Source organism: Scyliorhinus canicula, chromosome 11 (assembly GCF_902713615.1).
Source record: "Scyliorhinus canicula chromosome 11, sScyCan1.1, whole genome shotgun sequence".
NCBI classification, from domain to species: domain Eukaryota; kingdom Metazoa; phylum Chordata; class Chondrichthyes; order Carcharhiniformes; family Scyliorhinidae; genus Scyliorhinus; species Scyliorhinus canicula.
In genome coordinates, this window is record NC_052156.1 from 34,947,290 (window position 1) to 34,970,172 (window position 22,883).

A 22,883-nucleotide genomic window follows, 5' to 3' on the forward strand; every position below is an offset into this window, starting at 1 on the left:
AAACCTGATACTTCCGCCCACGCCCCCCCCCCCCCCCCCCCCCTGCCAGCCCCGAAAGTCTGTAGCTGCTCAGTCAATTGAAATTGTCTAGATGGTTTGCATTGCATTTTGAAGATGTACCTTCCTGAAATGTGGACAATTACAAATGCAATGAACAACTGGAAGGCTATAAGAGAGCTTGGGTTTGACAGGGGAAACGTGTGGAACAGCTTTGTGGCTATGCCCATTAGTAATTATTTTCTATATTCCAGGAAGAAAGAATATGTTCACTTCATTGTTTTTGGGTAAATTTGAACCCCATGGCCCTGGTACGAGTTCCAATTTCTATCATCGTCATTCAAATGCTATCATAGTAATGTTACAAGTCAAACCCCTTTAGAGGACTCAATTTTAGCATGGAGATTATTGATAGTATCTGTGGAGAGAGCTCAAAGCTGATGAAACATTGCAAGTGGTGATGACATTTAACTGTTTATTGGCTTTCTGTAGAAGATTAAGTCAGCTTGAAGAAAATCTACATATCAAAATCATATCAAATCCTGGAGGATATTCAGTAACACTGATTATCCAGCAGGAGGTGTGATATCTATGGTTAGGAAATAATGTTGCTGGATCTGGTGCTGGGGAATGAAGTGAGTCAAGTGGATTAGGTGTCTGGGAGAACACTTCAGTGTGTGATCATGATAACATAATGTTCAAATAATTTTATAACATTTTTTAGAGTACCCAATTGTTTTTTCCAATTAAGGGGCAATTTAGCATGGCCAATCCACGTATCCTACACATCTTTGGGTTGTGGGGAGAATGTGCAAACTCCACACGGACAGTGACCCAGGGCCGAGATTCGAACCCAGGTCCTCAGCGCCGTAGACAGCAATGCTAACCACTGTGCCACCATGCTGCCCTTAATGTTCAAATAATAATGGAGAAGAGAAAGGAACAGTTTAAAGTCAAACTTCTAAATTGGAAGAGAGCTAATTTCAACGGGATATAAATGAATCTAACTGGGACAAAAAGTAACCAAAATTTGGCAGGAAAAACTGTAGCAGAATGATGAATGATCTTTAAGGAGGAGATGTTTCAAGTACAGGCTATTGCATTCCAAATGAGGGAAAGTAGAGGCAACCAAACCTAGGAGTGTATGGTGTATGTCAGGTGAATTCTTCAACAAGAACCAGGCCAAATTACAATAAACTGAGACAAGAGGTGAAGAGGAAAAGTAAGACTGGCAAAAGGATAATATGAGAATAGAATGGCATTTATCGTAAAAAATAACCCCAAAATCTTCTACAGATATATAAAAGGTAAGCGAGTAATAGCAGGCAGTTTAGCGGCTATTAGGGCCAAATAGGGTGCTCTATCATGGAGGCACAGGACGGGGCTAGAATACTTAATAAGCACTTTGTATGGTGTTTACTAAGGAAGAGGATTCATAGAATCCCTACAGTGCAGAAGAAGGCCATTCGGCTCATCACATCTGCACCAATCTTCCGAAAGAGCACACCACCTAGGCCCTATCCCTGTAACCCCACGTATCTTTTGGACACTTAGGGCAATTTAGCGTGGCCAATCCACTTAACCTGAACATTTTTGGGCTGTGGGAGAAAAACCCATGCAGACATGGGGAGAAGCTCCACACAGACAGTAACCCGAGATCGCAATCGAACCTGGGTCCCTGGCACTGTGAGGCAGCCATACTAACCACTATGCCACCGTGCTATCTCGGATGTTGCTAAACTATTGTCTGGCGGGAGGTGATAGAGGTAATGGATGGCATGAAAATTGATCAGCAGAATGTACTGGGAATGGTAGCTGGATAAGTCACGTGGTCGGGCCCTGGGGGAAGGGGGGGGGGGGGAAATCGGGTTGGGTTTGGTCTGGCTGGGTTGGGCCCTGGGGGTTCTCAGGTTAGGTTGGGACTTTGTGGGGGGGGGGGGTGTCAGGTCGGACCTGTTGGGGTGATGCGAGTTGGGCCTTGGGAGGGGGCAGAGAGTGTGTGTGGTGGGTCAAGTTGGGCTTAGGTGGGGGGAGTGTGAAGAGTTGGACATGGCAGCATTGAGGTGGGTGAGGGAGGCATGAGGGGTAGGGTTGACACTTGGGGGATGTTTCTGTTCAAGTTTTGGAAGTGAGTGGAGTGAGCCAGACCTGGCAATGGCACAGGGTTTGGGGGATGCTGGCAGTCGGGCCCAGCAGGTGGGGTCTCGATGGGGGTGCGGTGGTGGGGAAGAGCCCCCATGGGGGGAGATTTTCCACAAAGGGGAAGAAAGGGGGTTGGGGAGTCCCATGATGAGGCAAGGGGGGCTGTGCCCCATTGGGGGGATGGTGGGCGGTGAGGGAGTCCAGTTATGGGGTAGTTAGAAAGTGGGGGATGTCTCCTGGGCATTTGAGATGTGAGGGGAGTCCCGTGAGAGTAGTCCAGTGAGTGGTCTGGGTGGATCTGTACTGTAGTTATCCAGAAGCAGCTTGAATCCTTCTAACTTTTTCTGGGAACTATTGATGTAAACCAGTCAAAACCATCCAAAGTTTGTCATTTAAAAAAAATATTCCAATTAGTGTGGCCAATCCACTTAACCTGCACATCTTTGGGTTGTTGGGGGTGAGACCCACGCAGACACAAGGAGAATGTGCAAACTCCACACAGTGATCCTGGGCCGGCATCGAACCCGGGTCCTCAGCGGCGTGAGGCAGCAGTGCTAACCACTGCACCATCATGCCGCCCCTAAAGTTTGTAATTTAAATAATATTTTCAGATGGTTCCCAGTGCAAGGCAATTGTCCACCGGAAGTTTACATTTCCCGGCAATTACAGTGCAAAGCTTACCTGGGAGGGCCCCAGCGTTTCACTGGGGGTACTCTCCAAATACCACGCCCTGAAACTCCAGAGGCGCCTCATAAAGCCAATGAAGTATATTGTTGAAGTGTACAGCAGGTTAAGATTCATGAACTTTTTGGGTTTGTATGTTGAAGGGGATGATGGTTGGGGGATTGATCCTGTATTTGTTATTGTTGGTTATCTTTTGTTGAGTATTTGATGAAAATGTGGGAAATGAGGAGAATAATTAAAAAAATCTTTTTAAAAAGATTCACTAACTTCACAAAAATGCACATTGAGGCTGACTAATTTGAGGAACCGAGCAGTTAAGTGGACTTTACAATTGAAACTCAAACAGTGAACTGAAAGCTTCTGATCGACATGATCCCACTAGGTGGAGTTCCCCTCCAGTGTAGATGTCAGTACTGCCCGGCCAGTTAGTCCGAGGGGACGCCCTCATCCTGTGAGACCGCTGGAATACTGTACTACAGTCACACACAGAGACAGAGAGTTACATTGCGGACGCCGAGCACCTTCCTGCACTTGACATAACTTCCCTCGTTTCTGGAGAAGAGTGGTGGAACGCGATGGAGTCGGAAAACATAGAGCTGAACGGCGATCCGAGGAACGGCGGCAGAGATGGGGGTGTGGGTGAGGTAAGGAAGCGGCAGAGTGGCTGCGACTCGCACCCACACACACACAGCCAGCTCCCGCCACTGCGGGCTGCGGGCGCTCAGAGCGGACACAAAGCCAGCCCCTGGCCGCACCACTTACTGCTGCCGGCCACAGGTGGACATGTTTGGATTTAGCTCTACGAGTTAGGCCCAGCTGCCTTCCATCCGACCTGCAAACGCTTCATTGTAATGTGGGGATTCCAGAAAAACAGCGCCGGGGAATGTGAAAAATATATGTATATCCATAGATGGACGCGCCCATTAAATACTTTATTTGAAATCTCAGAATAGACCGGCGGCTTTTTCCAATGCCAGTCGGTGGATACTGGGAAGCCCTTTGCGAAGATAACGGGGATAAAGAGCAGTTATGTTGGGCGAGAGCTGCTCATCCTCCTGGCACCGAGTGAATGAAAGGCTGCCTTGAACACCACACATTTATTGTTGCATTAGTTTGTAAACAGGGCAGGAGGGTCCCCCAGCAATAATGTGTACAGGACAGACCACAATTGGAAAGGGCAGATAATGTGAAATGCAAACCTCGAGACGTTTGAATCCTGAAAAATATTAATGAGTGGCAGAAGTTTTTCCCCCTGCAGTCCATATTCTTTGGTCATAGGCATTCAGATATCCATTTGTTTTTAATAGTTGCCACAGTGCATGTGTATGACCGACAGATTATTTTCATGCATTCAGCATATGTGTCACTGGCAAATCAGCTACTTAGTGACCATCCCTATAACTGATTGGCTTGCCAGTCATACATAGGACAGACGTATAGCTAAGGACAGTAATTAAAAAAAAACATTTACTGGGGTGGGGTGGGGAGTGGGGTTCATGTAATGTGAGCGCAGGAGTGGGCGTGTTTCTGCAAGCTCCACTCATCCTCCAATCCATCATTTTATCCTGCTGCATGCTTTATTGTCATCTTTCGTTTTGGTGTACTATGTCCCAGGAAGTTCCTGACCAGTGTTTCTGCGAAGAAGAGCCAAGAAAACATGTTAAAATCCTTACTTGTTTGTGGCGGTTAGAGAGAGCCGGGGTGACGCAATTCCTGTTGAGTGGGCTCTCGCCTCCATGGTCTTGCGTACATCTGGATGATGGCCGTCATAGAAGGTGTGGTCTTGACTGAGGATCTTGACTCGAGGTTCAGGTCTTTGAGGCTCATTTTGAAGAATTGCGGGGTACTTTTATGAGAGTGGTGGAGGGGTACGAAAAGGTTCTTGCACGTGAAAGAGCATTTCCCCGGTGAGGGCCTGCCCTCGTGTTGTCAAAATCCTGTTGCATGGTGTGTCGTCTATCCTGTCTGGTGCAGGAGAGGGTGGGCCGGGCAAGGTGTGTCCCTAAGCCTGGGCCCTTGTCGAGAAGCAGGAGGCAAGTTCCTGATTGAGTTTGAAAGATTGGCTGCTGTGCTTTGGTAATCCTGATTTAGAGGCTGGGTGCATTAGTTTCGACGGAGCACAACATATTCTGTCTTCAAGACCAGGGGTCGGTTGGGCCCATCGATCACTGGTCCTTTTGTTATCCTGTTCTCGATGCTTGTTGTGAGGGATTGGAGGTGGCTGCGCCTGCTGGGTCCTCCTCCCCCAGCTAGGGTCTAGGTTTTGTCTGCCTGAGCGTGAGAGAGACAGCATGGTAGAAGTGATGGTATCTTGTGCTTCAATCGTTGGACTACTTGGGAAATCCTGGAGCGTGTTCAAAAACTGGGGGGGGGCACCGTTTTTCGGATGCTGCGCCCCCATAGAAACGGCGTACCACGCCATTGGGACGGCCTCAGGACGTCACCTGAGGACCTCCCTCGATGCTCTGCCCCCGATGGGCCGACTTGCTGACGGCGCGGGACATGTGTCCTTTCAACTTTTGTGAACCTGGTGTGGTGGCTGCCGACTGTGTCCAGGGCCGCCAAGTCGGGGTGGGGGGGGGGGGGGGGGGGGGGGGAGCCGTTCAGGTGGCTGGAGGGCCATTGGCGGGGGCTGGGAGGATTGGTGAGGGGTGGTCCGGGGTTGACAAGGGGATTACAGAGGTCAGTATTTGCCATGTTGTACGGCATGGCCGCCATGCGCATGCGCGGCCATGGACCCGGCCATTCTGCTTCTGCGTTGGCAGGTAAAGCCGGGGGCTTTAAATGACGCGGCTGCTTGCCCCCCACCGGAAGGAGCATCCGTGCTGGGGTGGCGCCGACCTTTTGGTCGTAAGACCAGACACATCCTCCGAACATAGCCGCAGAATCGGAAAATCCAGCATGCCTTTAACCTGCGACGGCCTGGGCAAATTTCTTTGCCTTGGGGAGGATTGGGTTCCTTCGGACTCCCTCGAGGTTGAGTTTTTTTTGCTTTCTCTTGGATCTTTTTTTCCCCTCCCCATGAATGCCAGAGGTGTTGATTATTATTGGAGCGGGTTGAGGTGGGATTTTTACGACAGCAACAATACAAATCACCATCAAAAATCAAATCATTGCATCACTGGAAGCCAGGTAAGTGATTGGTAGGGGAACATTTCTTTTTCTCTCTTTCCCCCTCCCCACCTCTTTTCTGCTCTTTAAACTAGGGCCTTGGTCTAACCTAGCGGCTGGACACTTAAAAACATTGAATTGGTGTGAGTATAACAGTTATTAATAAATAATGAATGCAGAACAGGTCTAGAGGCATTAATTAAAATAAATTGTTTGGACAAGGTACTAACTGCATTCCAAGAGAGGGACTATCATTTTTTTAAGATCATGCATGGACAGCTGAAATCTGTTCCCTGCGCCATTTGGGAACTTCAGAACACTTCATGTGTCTTAGGTACCACATGTGTGGGGACTGTCGCCAACAGCTTGAGCACCTGCTCAGGGTTTCCGAGCTTGAAGGATAGCTGGAGACACTGCAGAGCATTAGGGAAGGCCACGTTTTCTGGATCAATTCATGAAGTGGGTTTTGGAAAAGGTTCCTTTCCGACTTGGACAGAGGCAGGAATTCTATAGCCATTGCAATTCACTTTTCCTGCCAGCAGCGCACCCCCGCACCCAGGTTTCCCAGCAGTGTGGGGTGGCTTCAATGGGAAATCCCGTTGACAAGCTGCGGGAAGTCAGTATCCCATCGCGCCACCAAGAAATACACGGCTGGGAAACCGGAGAATCCAGCCCAGAGAATGCTCAGGATAGTAGACCGCATGGTCACCCAAATGAGTAGGAAGAGGGAAGTTCAGGGGTCTTTGAAGTGGGTTTCATGCTTAAACCGGCAGTCAGCATGAGCGAATGTTGGTAGTGACAACTCCTTGATGGAGTGCAGTTTAGACCATGGCCCTAATTGATCATGGACTGCACAGGAAGGAACAACAAAGAGCAGAAATGCAGTCGTTCTGGGATATTCCATAGTTAAGGGAATAGACATTCATTTCTGTAACCTTCATCCCAAGTCCCCTATGGTCTATTGCCTTCTTGGTGATAGGGGCAAAGGAAATCACAGATTTTTCTACAGGAGGAGGCGAGTGAGCCATAAATTGTGGTACACATCAGTAGCAATGACACAGGTGGGTATTGAGGTCCCACAGTCAAACTTCCAGGAGCTAGGGAGAAAGTTAAAAAGTAGGCCCTCTGGATTATTTCCGGTGCCACATAGAGATAGGAGGATCAATGTGTCTTGAGGCATGGTGCGAGAGGGAGAGCTTCAGCTTGAGGAGCATTGGGACCCAATTCTGGGGCACAAGGCACCTTTTTGCCTTTTTGAAAGGGAAGGGTTGCCCCTCAACAGGCTGGGACCAATGTCCTGGAGAGGTTCACTCATGTGGTTAGGGAGGGTTTAAACCAAATTGGAAGGGGGTGGTCATCAGCATGTAGAAGTCCATAAGTGGAAGATGATGCATAAAGTTGTGAGTATTGGACATTACTAAAGGAAGAAGTAATACTATATTAGATAGGACCAGGAGACTAAGGACCAGAAGACTAGGAAGAATTTAGATTTAGAACATATGTATGTAAACAAAGTGTGGTGAATAGGGTTGGTGAGCTACACACAGAAATATGTGTATGGGAATATGACGTAGTAGCAGTAAAGGAAACCTGGCTTAAAAATTGTAAGGACTGGGTGCTTAATATTCATGTTACAAGGATTGGGATTTTCCAGCTCCGAGACCAGAACTTCCTGCCTGAGGTCAACGGACCTTTCAATGGTCCCACAATAACTCCCGCGGCAGGAAAATTTACCCCAAAGTGTTCTGAAAAGATAGTGAAGGAGAATAAGAAGTGGGGTGGCAGTATGAGGAAAGACATTGTAACATTGGGAAGAAACAATATCCTCAAGATAACATGGACAGAATCTGCATTATAGCGTCCACAGTAATTTGCTTTTATGGACAGAACCTATTTTTCTGGAATTGAAAAGAAATATGTGATCACACTACTGGGGATATTCCATTGGTCTCCCAACTATTTAGAGAAATAGAGGAGCAAATGCATAGGGAAATCAGAGATGCGCAAAAACTAGTTGTGATATTGGCGACTTTATATCAATTGCGATAATGTTAGCGTAAAGGGGAAATGAGTGTAAGGAATTTCTGAATTTTATTAAGAACTTCCCTGACCAGTATGTTCTCGGTCTAGCTGGGAAGGCAGCATTGCCGACCTGGTGCTGTGAAATGGGATGGCCCACAGAGACCAAATGTTTATGGGGGGACCCTTGGGTAAGAGTTATTATTGAATCAGAAGTTTTAGATAAGTAATGAAGCAGAACAGGGAACAATTTAAAATAGATCAAAACTCGAAGAAACTTTAATGGAGTGTGGAGGGGATCTAAAATGGAACCAAAGCCAGCGGAACAAAGAATGATTGGATGATCATTGAGGAGATACAGCAGGCACATTTCAACATGTGGGAAAGGTAGAGCATACAAAGCTAAGGCTCTGTGGCTGATAAGGGAGACAGAAAATAGGATGAAACCAAAAAGGTGAGGTGAATTCTTCAAGTGAGAAGCCAGCGAAATACAATATACAGCTGTAAGCATGATGAACGATGCCAGCATTAAGGTCCGCTAATTCATCACTCCTATTATCCAACCCACAGCTCAAAACATTCTCTCCAGACAGAATCCAGATTTGAAAGGGAATAAACTACATCAGTGCTGCTGGGCATTATTAACAGATCAAATGAATGTAATCGAAATATTTGGTATGCCCACACTGTGCTTTACTAAATTCCCAGTGACGTAATTGGATAAGATCCGAATTACCAGCAAAAGAATGTGACCTCCTTCCTGAGTCCAGGCTGGACTTGAACACGTGTTCCAATGTCAAAAGACAATGTTACGTAAGCACCGTAGCATTTAATTCCCCAACAAACTTCAGTTGAATAATGAGAGTGAAGCCTTAAGACAATTGGCAAAACCTAAACCTTTCAAGTAGAAATGATGGAAAGAGGATTATTATTAAAAATGATACAATACACAAAGACCTTGATTTTATTACCCTCTACTTTTACAGTCCACCCAAGTATCTCATACCACAAGAAATGTGAAAATGTGCAGCAATCGAAAGCTTTAAAATGTTTGGATAACATTTGGGTTAGGGGGTGATTTTTAGACACCCCGAGAGAACAATCCTGTTTTGCTATAGGATTTTCCACGCCATCATTCTGTGGCCGAGTGAAATTTAAGCTATTTTTCATAGAGTAGAATCCCTACAGTGCAGAAGGAGGCTATTCGGTCAGTCATGTCTGCAACAACCCTCTGAAAGAGCACCTCATCTTGGTCCATTCCCCCGCCCTATCCCCACCACCTCACCCAACCTGCACATCCTTCGACACTTAAGCGCCAATTTTAGCATCAAAAGATGCGTAGGTTAGGTGGGGTTGTGGGGATAGGGCGGGGGTGTGGGCCTAGGTAGGGTGCTATTTTGCTAGCACCATGGATCCATGGTCAGTACTAACACTGCTCAGGATTATATCAAATTCAGTTAGTCTGTAGATGATAGCGTAAACTTTCCTCTCACCAATTCGATGGGATGTGATCCAAAGTGCCAGGCTGAAACATGATTTTTCAACTGCTAATGGATACAGTCTATTAAGTAACATTTGTCCAGTTAAAAAATAAAGAAATGTGCACGGCTCTGAATGCTACAGATAAAAACTTTAGTCAAGATTTTGCAACCAGGGCTGAAAGGGGTTGGTTTGCAGGGTGGGTGGGGAAGAGGAGTGGTGGTTAGTGTGTTGAAACCGTGCATCAGTGGATAGGAGGGATACATTTTACAAGTGGCAGCCAATCAAGTGGTTGCTGTCAACAAGGCAGCTATCAACAAGAGCTGCCCAAACTGAGGGCCAGCAACTTCAGCAGTACTCCTGCTAGGATGACCACTGCTCTGCAGCAGAGGATGCATGGCTGAACATGTGCCCTCAGACAGGTAAGTGGGGTCTGGGGGCACCAGGGCCAGTCAGGTAGGCCTTGGCTAGTCGCTGCTGAGGCCAGGTGATGCTGATGCCACAGGGGTCCAATTATTGTCAGGGGAGGAGGCCTTTGTTGGCCAAGAGTATCCAAAAAGTAGGGACCCCCGAGGAGCCCAAATGGAGGCTGCCAGGATTTACCTTGCAGTCTTTCCACATGGCAAGAGCATGGAGATTCATGGGGCAGCCAGCATTTGTCAGCACCATTCAGCTCCAGACTATTTTCTTGAAGGCAGGAAAGGATACTCAATTAAAGCTAGTTAATGGCCAAGTAAGGTCTATTGACTGTCCCTACAAGGCATTGCGTGTTTTCCTGGTGAATGTCCATTTCCCAAGTTAGGCAGCAGAAGATAGCCTAGCTCAGTTGAACTCCATGTGGGTGGGCTATCTGCTATCTTTCTCTCTACTGAAAAGAATCATATGGCAGAAGAGGTTGTCAGGGATGCCACCTGATATCTTCCCTTGCCACTTTGCCAGCCTTCCTGCCTCTGGCCTGCTCCCAAAGGCTCTGTAAAATCCCAGCCTTTGATCCACAATATAGATGAATATAGAAACAAGCAGAATTACTGTTAAATGTGACTTTTTGATTAAATATCTAAAGGAAAAACATGAGAGCATTAATGTTCACATTATTTTACACTGAAACGCTGCAGAATAGAAATTTCAAGCTAATCAAACTTCCAAAATATCTGCAGGACAAAAACATCAAACCCACTAACATACCTACTAGAAAGTCAACATGATAATGTGAACAATTTCACACTTTGGCATGAAATCATTTTCAAACAGCTTTTTATTCTCTGACAAGTCTGGATATTTAACAAAAGTTGTATTTGAGACAGATAAATCCTTGCATCCTAAACCACTGGAGAATCCACTGCCAAGATAATGTACAGTGACTTACCAGCATGCAAGTTTAAAATATAAACATGTACAGCAGAAAGTATTAATATAGTTATAAGATTAAATAGAAATCCTGGATGTGATGTTCTTAACAGCACGTCTTTTGGGACTTCTGGGAGGAAACCGGAGGACCCAGAGGAAATCCTTTTACTGCAGTACAAAAGAGATGAAATTGCTTTATAAACACACACCAGTTGCTGTTAATTCCATCCGTTTGCCAAATCTTCAAATCTCTGTGGACCTCATGGCAGGCTCCATCCAATCCTGGTACCATGTGACATTCTTGTCGGATGGCCTGATTTATATTACAAGACCACTTGTAGCTAAAGCTATAAACTGGAGGAGGCGTCAGTAGAGGAGCTGAAAGCTAAGTTGGAGGGGGAACAGATCGAAGACGGGACATGGGCTGATGCCCTGGAGAGGGTTAATTCTTCCTCCTCGTGTGCGCAACTTAGCCTCATCCAATTCAAGGTGCTGCACCGGGCCCACATGACTGGGACGAGGATGAGTAGGTTCTTTGGGGTGAAGACAGGTGTGTCAGGTGCTCGGGGAGTCCAGCGAACCATGCCCATATGTTCTGGGTATGCCCGGCACTGGAGGAGTTCTGGAAGGGGGTGGCGAGGACGGTGTCGAGGGTGGTGGGATCCAGGGTCAAGCCAGGATGGGGACTCACGATTTTTGGGGTTGGGGTGGAGCCGGGAGTGCAGGAGGCGAAAGAGGCCGGTGTGCTGGCCTTTGCGTCCCTAGTAGCCCGGCGAAGGATCTTGCTACAATGGAAGGATGCGAGGCCCCAAGCATGGAGACCTGGATCAATGACATGGCGGGTTTCATTAAGCTAGAGAAGGTCAAATTCGCCCTGAGAGGGTCGGTACTAGGGTTCTTTAGGCGGTGGCAACCTTTTCTCAACTTTCTGGCTCAACGATAGGGTACGGGGACAGTAACAGCAGCAACCCGGGGGGGGAAGGGGGAGGGAAAAGGTAGGGGGAGGGAAAAGGTAGGGGGGGCGGGGGGCGGACGATGACTATGTTTGTTTATTTAATTTAAATTTATTTTTAAGTTCTTTTGTTGTTCATTGGGGTTGGGGGGTGGGGGATGTGATACATGCGTCGATACGGTCTCGGGGTGTTACAGTTATTATGGGTTATTTTGTTGCATTTCATTGTCGTTATGTTTTATATTTTCTGTAAAAAATTCCAATAAAAATTATATTAAAAAAAAAGAAGCTATAAACAATTTATTAACATTAGCTGTGGATCAACGATATACAAAACAGCAGATGAATAACAGTATGATCATGCACAAGCAACCTCTCTCCCAGCTCTCCAGTCAGTCTAAGGTCACCTGACTCTATCATTCACTTATGTACTAGTGAGACGCCTCGTGGTCAGTCGGTGAATTACAACACAACCATGACATCACACCGGATAGGACTTTCATTCGCAGATGAAGGGGGAGTATGGAGGCAGGAGAGCTTGGAGATTCATGAGCCAGCCAGCATTTGTCAGCGCCATTCCGCCTCAGACTATTTTTTTGAAGGCAGGACAGGGGTCAGTCGGATACTCAATTAAAGCTAGTTAATGGCAAAGTAGGGGCTATTGACTCCAGTCCCCACAAGGCATAGAGTGTTTTACTGGTGAATCTCCATTTACCAAGTTTGGCAGCAGAAGAAATCCTGATGATTCACAAAGGCTTTATTGTGATACTGCAGTTCAGTACACACACTGGTTTCTACTCAATCCTCTCCCTCTCCAGCAGCAAACCCCAAATGTGGGGAAACCGAGCTCTTAAGTATAAGCTTCAATTAGCATCAGCTGCTCTCAATTCACTCTGAAACAAGACCTGGTTTACTCTTAAAGGGACATGCATTTCTAACTTTGTCGAAGTGGGTGAGGCCAACTGCCTCCTGGTGGCTCCTAGCAATAGGCTGGGGGCACAGACTTTGAGGTCCTTTCCACCCACCTGGCTTCAGCTGGTGCCAGCGGCTGAATTGTGGAAGGGTTCTAATGAATGAAGGAAGTGCACCCTCTCTCTTTCTCTCTCTCTCTCTTACCTGAAAAAGCAGATGGCTGTTCCTTTGGCCCTAAGAGGACAATTTGAGAAAAATCACTGCATGGTGAGTCCCTCACAGTGTGTGGTTGTGACCCCCATTTGATCCAATATTGGGATCCTGACCCAAAATCCTGCCCTGTATTTCAATTGAAGGGGAAATAATTTTAGCCAGAATATTAAATCAAGTGAGTATTTTAAAGTTTAGTTGCCATAAGGAAATTGTTACTGTGGTTCAAAAAGTTAATTTTGCCTAAAATGTTGACATTTACACACAGTCAATCATTTCATAACTATTTTGTAATGTTGGACTCAACATGCTGGCTTGAGCTTAGAGAAATATTTTGTTCATCATCTTTTATTCCTCCAGATTCAACTATTCCAATGTTATCCATTGTTATGGGCAGCACGGTGACACCTGCAGAGCCTTCCCTGCCCACACAAACCCATTCATCTTCCTAAAAAAAGGACTTAGGAACAAAAATCGGGAGGCTTTGAAATACAAACAAAAACCTTGGCAGCACCATCATCTTCACTGTCTGTCTGCAACTATCCCACCAAAGACAATGGCATCACATGCCGTCTCTTGAAATCTGCCTTCATCCCCTCCACCAGCTGTGCCAAGTTCAGCTTATGCAGCTGAGCCACCTCTACCCCAAGATGACAAAACCTTGCCCCCCACCACCCAAAATGGCAGTTCCTCCAGCCTCCTCTTCTGTCCCCTTGCATTAATTGGAAACACCTTGCTTTTCCCATATTTAGCTTGTAACCCGAAAAGTGGCCAAACTCACCCACAATTTTCATGACCCTATCGAAGCTCCTAATCGGGTCCAAAATACACAACAGCAGGTGATCTGTGTACAAAGAAACTTGGTGCTTGATCCCACCCCCCCCACCCATCCACCCCCCCCCACCCACCCACCCCACCCACCCCACCCACCCCACCCCCACCCCACCCACCCCCCCACCCCACAACCCCCCCCCCCGCACCCCCCCGCCCCCCGCCCACCCACCCCCCCACCGCCCCCCCCCACCCCCCACCACCGACCCCCCCACCCCCCACCACCGCCCGCCCCACCCCCCCCCAACCACCCCCCCCCCCACACCACCACCCCCCCACACCACCCCCCCCCCACACCACCCCCCCCCACACCCCCACACCCCCCCCCCCACCCCCCCCCCCACCACCCACAGATTAATGTCAACAGAATGAAATAGCAAGCAATGATTTTTTTAAAAACACTCTAGATATTTTTTTCAAACATTTAAAGGGCATGACTTTTATTTTTTTTTTAATAAATTTAGAGTACCCAATTCATTTTTTCCAATTAAGGGGCAATTTAATGTGGCCAATCCACCTAACCTGCACATCTTTGGGTTGTGGGGGTGAAACCCACGCAGACACGGGGAGAATGTGCAAACTCCTCACAGACAGTGACCCAGGGCCGGGATTCGAACCCGGGTCCTCAGCGCCGTAGGCAGCAATGCTAACCACTGTGCCACCGTGCCGCCCTGGGGCATGACTTTTAAAGCCTTGATAGCTTGACAGCTCCCTTTGACAGTTGCTTTTGAGAACACCTCTTGACACTTCTTGCAGGTCCTCTTGACAGTTAATTTTGACTAATTTGTTGACAGTTCCAAAAAGGCTTGACAGTTAATGAGTTGATGCACTTTTTATGCACATTCAAACCTACATTTAGAAATTCAAAAGGGTACCTTAACTCCCCCAAAGGGCACCTGACCTCCAGCAAAGGTGTTCTGGGACCAGATCCAAAGCGGTATCTTACCATACCTCTCCAAAGGTGTACCGTAACTTTCCAAAGGAATTCAGAAAGTTCAGACCTGCTCTTACCAGATCTACTCTGCACATACTCCTGGGCTACCAGAATCTGACTTGAGTGGAGTGGAGGCAGCTGATGATTTAAATGGACAGCTGACCCCATGAGCTGCACTTCTACAAATCAAGAACGATTCCCACAATAATGGGAAGTACTGTGTTCAAGGCTAAAACTTGCAACTTTCAAACTTGTCCACTATTTTCACCATGATTTCCTTAACATTCTGACAATACTTCCAGTATTTCCTTGGCCTTATTGGTTGCTTCACACTGTCAATGAACACGCGGCAATTGTTCCCAAATGATAGTGGAAGTACAAGCTTTAATTCAAAGATATTTCCACCACTGCTGTTGGTCTGTGGCTACAGACAGGGTGAGAATTTCTTGGGACAGACTGAAGAAAGTTTCTGTGAATTGGTTAGCATATGCTGCAATATAAAAATGAATGGAGGTAAGAGAAGCAGATATGGGGTAAGGACATTTTAAAAGATGCTGTTTTCAGCTTCTCTTTATCCTCTTAGAAAAAAATAAGTTTAAAGCATCTTCTCTTTGTAATGTAACAGATTCTGAATCTCTAAAAAAATTCAAAGATTAAACAAATACAGAGCTGGCTACAATAGATTCCATATCCATAGAATCTCTACTTTGCAGAAGAAGGCCATTCAGCCAATCGAGTCTGCACCGGCCATCTGAAATAACACTCTACCTATCCCCATAACCCAGTGGATTGATCACAACTAAACCAGCTAGTATGCATATATTTGGACACTGAGGGGCAATTTAGCATGGCCAACCCACCTACACATCTTTGGACTGTGGGAGGAAACTGGGGCCCCTGGAGGAAACCCACAAAGATATGTGGAGAATGTGCAAACTCCACGCAGGCAGTCACCCAAGGCCGGAATCAAACCCGGGTCCCTGGCTCTGTGAGGCAGTGTAGACTCGATGGGCTGAATGGCTTTCTTCTGCATTTTAAAAATTCTATAGTTCTAATACTTTGTGCACTTAATGTAAAGCATCTTGAAGAGAAAGTGGGAATTAACGAGATACGGTATATCTCTGCTATGCTTACATGCACCAGACCCCGGGAAGTTTTTAGTAAGCAACTGGCTGCAGAGTTATAGGGCCAGGCAGCTTTATCCGTGCAATGTGAGTTTTGTTGCGATGTCTGCATATCATTGTAATTCAATGACAACCGTGCATACGTACTTTGGTTCTAATGTAGGAAATCAATGGCTTTTTCCCACAATGGTGCATCACTGATATTCATGAGAATGTAGAAATCGCCATAAGCACAGAAATAAGTTAGAAAGCACAGTCTATAAAGAAAAATGTTGCTCCTACTGCAACTGGCTTTCGTGGCTGCCAAATGTCCATAGTTTTAGGCAAGAGAATAAACTATTCAAACTGTTTGCTTCAATTATGTTAGCAAAACCAGGAGTTTCTGTTGTTCTGACAGGTTTACCTCCATCTTGACAAGGAAGGTAGAGCACTTTTACCAAAGTAGGATTAACTCGTAATTATGTTGTCCTTTTCGCTTACAACTTCCCGAAGCACTTCACAGTAATGAGGCCAATGAGGGTGATGCAGAAAACTACTGTGAATTTGTTCTACCTGCTGAATACTGCACATGACACAGATGTAATTCTGTGCAGCAAAGATGACCCCACATTGATTAGGGAGCCTGCTGGTGTAGCAAGTTTGTGAAGTATAATCACAATGGAGGTCATCGTTTAGGATTTTTATTACAAGGAGAAAATTGTGGATCAATAGCACACAATTGTGAATTTAATGGACTATTTGGTAGTATATTAACAAAATTTTACAGATTGACAACAGCTGCCAAAACAGTTCAGTGAAAAAAATATCATTTTCTACTGCCCTGACATCACTATTAATTGTAAGGGCTTTCCCGGGGGGGGGAGGTAGAAAGATAGGCTGGTGGAAGACAAGCCAATCCACTGATGTGCCTTCTGCCAGCTCAAGGCAGAGCACGATTTACATTTATAAAGCACCGGTTGTCATCTTAGTACTTCCCAATGTGTTTTATAGCAAATGGTGAATTTATTGAAAGGCAGTCTCTTTTAATATAGGCCCTTTCTGAAATTGGGTGCCCCCCACTTACGGTCCAGTAGCTTCCAGATTCCCCCCCCCCCCCCATGCGACCTCGACCACCCCTGCGTACCCCCCTAGGCCTTCCTTACCATTCTTTGTTCTTATCCTTGCAAGATGCCATGGCACCCTTTAGCTGGACCTCTGGTACTTGAACTTAGGCTCAGGCCTCCTCCTGAATTTCATCTTCTCTCCACTGCAGTGCTCTCGCTGCAGAGACTGGAGGGCTGCCGGCCAAGCAGATTGGTTGGCTACCCTCTCAGGCAGGACTTCCTCCTGAGTGATGGGCAGGTGAAGCCACTTAACACTCATTCAAGGGTAAATTGGCTGCCTGCCAACTTTCTGGGAAGTGGATCCCGCCATCTGACAAATTCTGCCTTAGGAAGCTAGTTTGGGCACAGCAAGCTCCACAAACAGCAACATAGTTGGAAGAAGCTCGGGACAATCTGCTGCTCTGCTTTTGTCACTGAAGAGAAATGTTTATTAGCTGTTAATATTGGAGCTTTAAAGGAAACCCTAAAACGAGCAAATTTCATGCATAAGAGTTTTGCAATGCAGTTACAAAGTACCGGTAAATGATTCACCTCAGTCTAACAAGAGAGGCTTATCTCTTGCAGAATATATTGAAATTAAGTCAACAGTTCTATTGGGCAGTGAATTTAATATGTCCCAGAGGACGAACTGACAAGGGTAGCTTTTTATGTTAACGATACCAGAAACTACATCAAGGAGTTAGATCAAAAAATCTAAGAGCACCTCCATGGTAATAACACCTTAAAAATGGCACATGAGTTGCGATAACAAAATGTATTATGATGTCAAGTAAAGTTTCAGAACAATTAACCATTTCGTTCCACTGACACCAAATAACTATTGAAATTGTGAATCAATTTCCTTGTCTGGCTTGCATTGTAGAAACAAAGGCTAATGGTTCTCGGCAGTAACCATACCCACTGATGATACTAATGGCTTATTCCAACTCATTGTGTAGATGGCAATTTTCAAAGCTTTTCTTCTCTTATTTCTGCATACGTGGAACTAGAGTATTATGGTGATTTTACAGGAATAGCAGAAAGACTTGTATTACAATCTCGGTGGAGATCCATAACATTTATAAGACAAACCTCAAACATCCAGGTAGTAGCTGAAAGGATTTCAAGATTTCACATTTTAAAACATTTACTGTAACAAATAGTTTAAAACGCTACAGACTGCATTTTCCTTTTTGTAGGCAACTATACTTTAAAATACAAAAAGAAACTCCCTTTTATGCTCAACACAATCACACTCTCCACTGAATTACAGTGCTCTTATGAAACAGTCTACAGTTGCTCCCAGCTTCCAAATGGTCCCCATATTCCTGTTTCGCTACTTAATAATTTTGGTGGCCATTGCCACAGCTTTCTTCCTTTTTCAGAGAGTTCCTTTTTCCACCACCAGCAGTAAAACCTGTACTGACGGTTTTCCGTACCCCCTGCTATGCCAGGATGAATCTCCTGGAGTCCGTAGAAGGCTAATGGATGTGTCTCATCAGCTAGAGTCCGCCTGTCTCCTGCATCTGGCTGCGGTAGTTCACAAAGCCACAGGCAGACTCTTGTCTCTGAAAGCCATACAAAACTGTTGTCTGTCTGCCTGTGATATTCATTGATTTGTAGAGCAGTCTGTAACCTGATCTCGAAAATGGCATTCTTTGGCCTCTTTCCCATGGCAATGTGAAACAAAGTAAGAGGGAGCCACCTTCACCTTGGTTAGGGTGTTGCTCCTGTAGGATAGCCGGGAGATACTGCATCCCTCTTGCTGGCTCCCTGTTCTGGCCTTGTAGTCAATTACACATGGCAGACAGACTGAGTGAAGAGGTTTTCCAGGCCTCAGGTGAGTCGACACACAGACAGTCAGTGAATAGTCCATAACATAGTTTCTCCTGATGTTGGGACCTACAATTTTACAGGCTTTATGTGCTGAGGACTCAGCCGCGAACCCTTGAGCACCAAACACGTTAACAGACAGCCCCTGTGCTCTGCGTTTGAAGAATATGGCAGAAGCTACATTTCCCACATTTAAATGTTGTTACAAAATGACTCCCCATCTTTCCATGGGTACATTCGTCTCCCAGGGGACTGGTTCCTAGAAAATGATGAGAAGTTACCTGGAAGTAATCTGGAGTAGCTTTCTGTTCCTGCTCCCATCTGAACTGGAAAAAGGTTGATGAGGGAGGATTTGGGAAGGCATAATGAAAGTTTAAGTCCTCAAATCAAAAAGAACATTGTATTCCACAATTCTTTGCGAAGAATTCCCTACCTTTAAATGTCAATGCTTAGTGATCTAAGTAATAGAATTCTGTAACCCTGTTTCATGGTTTGCAGAAAACCTCTTTGTCTCTGAATTCAGAACAGTCCAAAGTTATACAGTCGGATGAACTTAGCAGTTTACTTGCTGCCAAAAGTGCCCTTGCATCATTGCAGAAATTTTGGCAAGGCGCTTTCAATGGAGATGCCGAAAAGAAACACGGGATGGGCTAGAATTCAGACAAATCATATTGATCCCAGTAACATGAACTACAGTGGCTTCCCCTTAATAATCTCATTCCGAGAAATGAGTTGACGCTTGTCGTACTGCTTTCTTAATTCTGGACTACCCACATAGAATTAACCAATGTCTGTGAACCAAGGGGTGCCAGACTAGATGTTATGCTCTGTGAGATGTCTGTTGATTTTCCATATTTGTCTTTGATTATTTTTCACTCTCAGGCAAATGCTGCTTAACTACAATTTCTCTTTTACTCTTTCTGCATATGTCTCAGATTTATCTCTATCCTTGGGGGGGTATTTCATTCTCTCAATATAGTGTCCCGTGCTTGCAGCTTTTATCAACTTTCTTCTGTATTGCATGAAGTAGCTACTGAATAAGCATGGTATTTATCTGCCAATTGTAGTCAATGATGAGTCCCGAAAAGGTGGTTTATTTCCTACTCACAGCTAGGAAATACAGTAACTAAGCAACAGTCCAAGTCCCAGCTAGGACCATCCCGAGATACTGGCTCCTTCCTGGGCATGCTTTTAACTCGAGGAATTAATGAGCCCGCTGTTGGGCCTCTGCCCCTCAGTGGAGGAGCTCGTACTCCACAAGTAAGGGGGAGATCAATGAGGTTGTCCCCTTTGGTCTTGTGGAGGTTTTAACACTGCCCTTCAAGGGGACCTATTTTTAACCTACTTATAAACGAGTTGATCTCTCCAAAGTCTGGGCTTGTTTCCATCTTTGACAAGTAAACCAAGAAAATCTCTCATATAATAATATTTAGACTATTGTTTATATGTTCTTTATTGAAATTCCAAGTCTACAAATACACCAGGAACACAATGAGAACCAGCACTGCACAGTAAATTCTATGAAATTCTATGATTCAACAGATACTTAAAACTAATCAACCATTCATGATAGCTTTAGAATTTAAAGAGGCCTCATTTCCTTTGGGCCTGTTGCTAATGGATACCACAAGGCAGTAATGCTAAAGGAAGTTAGGGCATTCAGAGTTCTTAAGAACATGAATGTGTGAAACAAAAATACTTAAATTCCAAAACTAAGTCTTGAGGGAAGAGTTTCATATGTGTTCTAAAGTGATAAAGAGTTGAATGTACAAAAGTAAATATGTTCTAGAATTATCATTAATTGTATTAATGTAGGTCGTGAGGTACGTTAATATCAGAGAATCGATTTTTTTTTACTCCATACATCCAGGGAAAATAATAAGTTGACCACATAGGTGTGTGCCCACTGAGGCTGTTTAAACTCATATGGTTTCTTTCAAACAGAGAGAAAGAGTCTGGCCAGAAATGTTACCTGGAAAAAGGCACTTGCCTTTATCAATCATGGCATAGATTACAATAGAACATAGAACAGTACAGCACAGAACAGGCCCTTCGGCCCTCGATGTTGTGCCGAGCAATGATCACCCTACTCAAACCCACGTATCCACCCTATACCCGTAACCCAACAACCCCCCCCTTAACCTTACTTTTTAGGACACCACGGGCAATTTAGCATGGCCAATCCACCTAACCCGCACATCTTTGGATTGTGGGAGGAAACCGGAGCACCCGGAGGAAACCCACGCACACACGGGGAGGACGTGCAGACTCCGCACAGACAGTGACCCAGCTGGGAATCGAACCTGGGACCCTGGAGCTGTGAAGCATTTATGCTAACCACCATGCTACCGTGCAGCCCATATGTTACTTTACAAAAGCAAGGAAGTCATGTTGGAGTTATATCGAACATTGGTGAGTCCACAGCTGGAGTACTGTGTGCAGTTCTGGTCGCCACATTATAGGAAGGATGTGATTGCACTGGAGGGGGTGCAGAGGCGTTTTACTAGGATGTTGCCTGGGATGGAACATTTAAATTATGAAGAGAAGTTGGATAGGCTTGGGTTGTTTCCACTGGAGCAGAGAAGACTGAGGGGCGACCTGATCGAGGTGTCCAAGGTTATGAGGGGGGTGGACAGGGAACAGCTGTTCTCCTTAGTTGAAAGGTTGGTTACAAGGGGACACAAGTTCAAGATGAGGGGCAGGTGGTTCAGGGGGGATTTGAGGAAAAGCTTTTTTACCCAGTGGGTGGTGACGGTCTGGAACGCACTGCCTGGGAGGGTGGGAGAGGCGGATTGCCTCACATCCTTTAAAAAGTACCTAGATGAGCACTTGGCACATCATAACATTCGAGGCTATGGGCCAAATGCTGGCAAATGGGATTAGGATTGGCAGATCAGGTGCCTTTCATGCAGCGGTGCGGACTTGATGGGGCGAACAGCCTCTTTTGTACTGTATTTTTCTCTGATTCTCTGAACATAAAGGGAGGAAGGAAAGTGTAAAAGAAGTGTATCCCCTCTCAGCTTCTTTAGGCACAAGTTACGTCTTCATTTCCCTACCCCATCACCACAGAGACTGCTGAATCGGCCCAAAATATTCAACCTCAGATTGGACAGGTGATGTAGCAGATTTGCATGCACCAGTTTAATATCTGGGAATGTGTATTTTAATCATCTATTCAGACTAAATGAAGTAAAGGCCTCTCTCTCTACAATTGATGTCTGTCTAACCTGGTTTCCTAGTGATGTGGACACTAACTGTTCTAATTTAGCACAAATTGGTAAACCCGCTTGACAACTGCTTTGGGAAATCAAACTGCCAGAAAGGTTGGGGTTGATTTATTGTTGGATGTTGCATCTAATTGCTTTTGTACTTTATTCAGCACATTTTTGGCTCTTGTTAATTGATAAATAAACATTAATAAATATATTATAGCTTATTTATACAAAATCAAAAATCGAAAAAGAAAAATGAAAACCTAATCTGAATTATCCAGAGAGTGTATGCAATATAGAACATTTGAAAAGCATATTGTGCCGATGGAAACTCTGATCCCATGAATTAGCTTTGGAATTTAAATCTTTTTTGCTGGACACATTTATGTTTGTTAGAACTCCAATGTCCTTACTCCCTTTTACCAATAGTGGCTTTGTTTGAACAAAGAACAGTACAGCACAAGAAAAGGCCCTTTGGCCTGTACCGCATAACACCCTTGGCCAAAACACTCAGCACTTCCTAGCGCCATACCCCTCTATACTCATCCTACCCATGTATTTGTCAAGATGCCTTTTGAATGCCGTTAAGATATCTGCTTCCACAACCTCCCCTGGCAACGCGTTCCAGGCACTCACCACCTGTGTAAAAGACCTACCTCGCACATCTCCTCTAAACTTTGCCCCACGGACCTTAAACCTATGCGCCCTGGTGACTGACCCCTCCACCCTGGGAAAGAGTGCCTGCCCATCCACTCCATCCATGCCCCTCATAATCTATCAGGTCATCCCTCAATCCGTTGTTCTAATGAAAACAATCCGAGTCTATTCAGCCTCTCTGCATGGTAAACCTCCACTACACCCTCTCCAAAGCCTCCGCATCCTTCTAGTAGTGTGGTGACCAGAATTGCACGCAATATTCCAAGTGCAGCCTTATCAAGGTTCTATACAACTGTAGTATGACTTGCCAGTTTTTATACTTGATGCCCAATTCCAATGAAGGCAATCATTCCGTAT

General features: G+C 45.5%; 1 protein-coding gene across 1 annotated transcript in view; it reads left to right on the forward strand.

Annotated features, from left to right (window-relative positions):
* Window positions 1-3,223: 3,223 nt before the first annotated feature.
* The window catches only part of ninj1 (ninjurin 1), a 51,477-nt gene continuing 31,817 nt past the window's right edge, over window positions 3,224-22,883 (forward strand). Inside the window, exon 1 of the mRNA XM_038812755.1 lies at window positions 3,224-3,467. Coding sequence (XP_038668683.1) covers window positions 3,399-3,467 — 69 coding nt within the window. The 5' untranslated portion in view covers window positions 3,224-3,398. The remainder of the gene's footprint in view (window positions 3,468-22,883) is intronic.